General features: G+C 36.3%; 1 protein-coding gene across 1 annotated transcript; it reads left to right on the top strand.

Moving 5' to 3' along the window:
• The first annotated feature begins 1,842 nt into the window (after positions 1-1,842).
• LOC116015110 (glucan endo-1,3-beta-glucosidase, acidic-like) lies at positions 1,843-4,447 on the top strand. Its single transcript, XM_031255119.1, has 2 exons — positions 1,843-2,003; positions 3,279-4,447. The coding sequence occupies exons 1-2, from the start codon at positions 1,922-1,924 to the stop codon at positions 4,229-4,231; spliced, it is 1,035 nt and encodes a 344-aa protein (XP_031110979.1). The 5' UTR covers positions 1,843-1,921; the 3' UTR covers positions 4,232-4,447.
• The last annotated feature ends 259 nt before the right edge of the window (positions 4,448-4,706 follow it).

Raw genomic sequence — 4,706 nt, 5'->3', positions numbered from 1 at the left:
TGAAATCCTTTTATTAAAATTTTACAATAATTTGAGTTGGTGAGTTGTTGTTGTTGTTGTTGTTATTATTAGGAATAAGGTGCAGATTAACCACTAAACTACATAGAAAACTGCAATTGGGTCATTCAACTAAAAAAAACATGCAATTGACTCCTTAAACTAACAAAAAACATGCAATTAGGTCCAAATTAACCTGCCCTCCAGGGTTACCGCTGACATGGCGGTTCACCTTTAATAAATTATTTATTTATTTAGTTATAATATTAAAAGATTTAAAAAAAGGAGGCAAAACGAAGCCCTCCCTACCGCCCCTTCATCTCCGACTGGAGGGAGACGAGTTCTGCAGTTCGTCTCCGGCTGACCATGCCAAGCTTTGCTCTTCTGATGCTTGTACTGAGTATATCTCCAAAACAGTAGCACAATTCAGCTAATTTCCAACACAGGACGCAAAGAAGGAAAAGAGAAGAGATTGACTGTATATATATATATTGGCCAAATGTAGACTTCAAAGGAAATTGTAAATCAAAATTCAATGAAAAGCAACCAATTTTAATATTCAATTCTTCAAATAGCACACTCACTGCATCCAAAATTAAATTTCAAATCCCGCCGGCGACGAAGTGAAGGCTTTGTCTCCAATAGGAAACGAAGGGGTGGGAGGGTGGGTCGGTTTAGCCTCTTTTTTTTTCTTTTTTCTTTTTTGCTTTTAATAATACTAAATAAATAAATAAATAATTTATTAAAGGTGAACCGCCACGTCAGCAGTTAACCTTGAGGGCAGGTCAATTTGGACCTAATTGCATGTTTTTTGCCAGTTTAAGGAGTCAATTGCATGTTTTTTTAGTTGAATGGTCTAATTGCATTTTTCTATGTAGTTTAGTGGCTAATCTGCACCTTATTCCTTATTATTATTATTATTATTACTATTATTACTACTACTACTACTATTAATATTACTATTACTATTCACAAAAATAATCTTGCAATTTTAATTATTCTAATCCTCTTCGATCGATGGGATGATACATTTCTCATATCATTATTAAGCATATCAACTTGTATATTTTTGAATTGAAACTGAAGTAAAATGTTTGGTTAGTTACGACCTTATTATAATTTGATTGGACATCGTTAATGTACAACATATATAGCATGTAACACACTAGCTGTCCATGCCTAGCTACTTCTATCCTTCCTTTTTAAGATTATTCTTATACAACTTCAAATTATCTCTATCAATAGCATCGAAACATAACGTATAAATATAATAAAATAAAATTATGTCATTATTGTTAACTAAAACTTTTGGACATAGTGGTAAGTGTATGATCCTTGATTTTAATATATCACTTTGTATTAGTTGACAATGGTTGTAAGGTAGTATATGTTCTATATATATTCTCTATATGTTGCAGCTCAAAGAGTCAATACCCCACCACCGGAGTTCGATCTTATGACTTTCCTTCCAAAAGAGGTACAAAAGTATCAACTGAGCACAAGGCGCCCTGCTTGGCAATTTATATTTACGTAAAAAATATTTTTTTTCCTAAATATGATGTGTTATTTATAGCTATTCCCCAAAGACTATTCTTTGCTCAAATTTTCTTTAGGAAATTTGATGAGCATATGTCGTACTCTCCCACCATTTATGGCGATTGAATGCACATTATAAGAAAATTCAAATAAACTAATAGGAGAAATTAATTGCTTGATTATTTTTTTCTTTGTCCTATTTTTATTAGGTTGGTCCTAATTTTCCACAGACCACTTAACCCGAAAGAGTTGATTTTTGGCGTTGTTAGGCTTCGAGTTTGCCTATAAAATGAGCAACAAATGTACATTGGTTCATCATATCAACCACATCTTTACTTGTCCTTTTTGAGATTTTTTTTTTTTTTTTTGTTTTCCTTTCAATTCCCTCATGGCTCTGCAACATCCACTGCTTTGCAAATCCTCCATGGCTGCACTCATTCTCCTACTTGTTGGGTTGCTACACATAACAGGTTTCTCTCACTCTCTCATGCATCTTACATTTAAGAGAGAGAAAAAATAATATTTTTTGTCAGACCACGAAATGTAGTAGCTCGGTAGGTCCTAACTATAGAAATCACATTTAAACTCGTATTATATTTATACTAATTTATGTTACATGCGGCCGGACTGGTCCAATTAAAAGACAAAGTATTTATCATTTTTTTTTAGCAGAAGAGATTTTGAGCCCTGGACCCTTATTGCGCAGTTGGTGAGCGCGCTGCGCGCTCATCTCATAGCTTAATAAAAAATTAAATAGTATTTTTAGCTCTCAATTCTTGATGATAAATCAATTAGATTCTTTATTATTACATAATCTAATAAATTGATCATTGTCAAGTTTAACGGCGATTAAAAAATTGATTCATCAGTGATGTGAAACAATCTGCGATAACATTTGTGACGTGGTAGGAATGGATCAAATGGGCCAATTGTATTTTAATTTTGTTTAGATATGCTTGCCCTTACATGTGTTCATCTTCATGGAATTTACGTGCCACATAGTGGAAATGATTTTTAATTTGTTTTTCTAATTTATAATTCTAAAACGAAAATAGTTTGACATCACATGATACTAATATTTAACCTATCAAGTCTTGTTTGTTTTCTCATTTAAATTTAGAGATATCAAAGTAGGTCAGGGACAAGATCTGGTACGACTGCTTCTCAAGCGGTCATGCGACTTTACATTATTATATATGCACAAATGTATCATCACATTTTCAGAAATGCATTAGGGTGTGGTCAAGTTCCTGTGCGGATGTGCGGTCACTCACCATTAGTTGCGCATAAATACACCACTTCAAACACTATATGATGCATTTATGCATACCTAATTATGCAATTCGCACCGACAATACGGGAAGTCGAGTCTGCATTAGTTATATATAAAAATTTGGTTTCAAAACCAGATCCATGCGAAAGGGTGTCTAAGCTGAGTCACTTTTCAGTTATTTAACAATAATAAAAAAAGTCTAAGCAATAAAAATATAATGAGAGAAACGTAGTATAAAACAATTATGAGAAAATGATAAGCCCTTCAATTTTACTCAAAAAGTCAATTAAACTTTTAAATTTACAAAAACTGTAACTAGATCTATAAATATGTTATTTTGAAACATTGATAACTTATAATTGCAGGTCATCACTATTGTAGTTAAAAAATAAATTTTTTTATCCAATTAATCACGCATGGTAATATATATATCCTCATCATTGATTCATTTCTAATTTGTCCTCCTTTGCAGGCGTAGAGTCTATTGGAGTTTGTTATGGTAAAAACGGCAACAATTTACCATCCGATACCGAAACCATAAACCTCATGAAGAGCAATGGCATCCAAGGCCTGCGAGTCTACGCCGCCGACACCACAGTCTTCAACGCTCTCAAGGGAAGCAACATCGCCGTCACCGTCGACGTTTCCAACCCTAAACTCAAAGAGCTAACCAACGCCGCCCAAGCCAAAGCTTGGGTTCAAAACAACATAGTACCCTATGCTAACAACGTCAAATTCAAATACATCGCCGTCGGGAACGAGGTGTACGCCGGAAACTCCGAAACGGCTCAGTACGTCGACTCAGTCATGCCCGCCTTGCGAAACGTGCACAACGCGCTAGCGGCGTTTGGGTTGCAGGGCAAGATTAAGGCCACCACCGCCACCTACTCCGCCGTCTTGACCAACACCTACCCCCCCAATCAAGGCGTTTTCCAAGAAAACGCCAAGAAGTTAATGGTCCCCGTCGTCCAATTCCTCGCCCAGACCGGAAACCCTTTGCTAGCCAACATTTACCCTTATTTCAGTTACAGAGGCAACCCCTCTCAAATCCCACTTTCCTACGCTTTGTTCACCGACCCTAACCCCAATTCCGTCGGCTACCGCAACCTCTTCGACGCGCTCCTCGACTCCATGTACGCCGCCGTTCAGAAGGCCGGCGGCCCTAACGTGCCCATTGTTGTTTCGGAAACCGGGTGGCCGTCCGCCGGAGGGTTCGCGGCGACGATGCAGAATGCTGCCACGTATTATAGGAATCTCATCGCACATGTTAAAGGAAACGCTGGGACTCCGATGAAGCCCGGAAGGTCAATTGAGACTTACCTTTTCGCCATGTACGATGAAAACCAGAAACCTGGTGATCAAGTGGAGAAGCATTTTGGAGTTTACCGTCCCGATAAAAGTTCAAAGTATCAGCTTCAGTTTTAACTGAGGCATGAGCTGATTAATCGTTTTATAATAATAGTAATAAATAATAATAATAAGAATAATGTATGGGACAAAAATAAATTACAAAGCTGTATTCCCGTACAGAGCATAAGAAGGGGCAATAAAGTTGTAAATGCTTTATGCATGGATCCAACATGCTCTAATATGCTTGAGCATTTGAGCAATATAATAAAGTTATTTCTTGTTTATATATTATATTTGGTACGTGTGATTGTACTCATAAATTTGTAAGTGTTGCTCCCAGTGGTTACGGTCCACCTCCGGGCCGGGAGGTATGTAGACTGTGACCACACATCCAGAATTTGTTACTACCGTACTTCATTCTGAAGATAAAAAACAATCAATGAAATTATAGATTTAGAGTTTCAAATGAAAAATAATTGAAAATTAGAAAAGAGAATATTAAAAATAATATAATCAAGGCAGAGCTAAGAGGCAGTTCTATAAACCTTTC

The sequence above is a fragment of the Ipomoea triloba genome, chromosome 4, assembly GCF_003576645.1.
Source record: "Ipomoea triloba cultivar NCNSP0323 chromosome 4, ASM357664v1".
NCBI lineage: Eukaryota > Viridiplantae > Streptophyta > Magnoliopsida > Solanales > Convolvulaceae > Ipomoea > Ipomoea triloba.
This window is presented reverse-complemented; position numbering and strand designations above follow the sequence as displayed.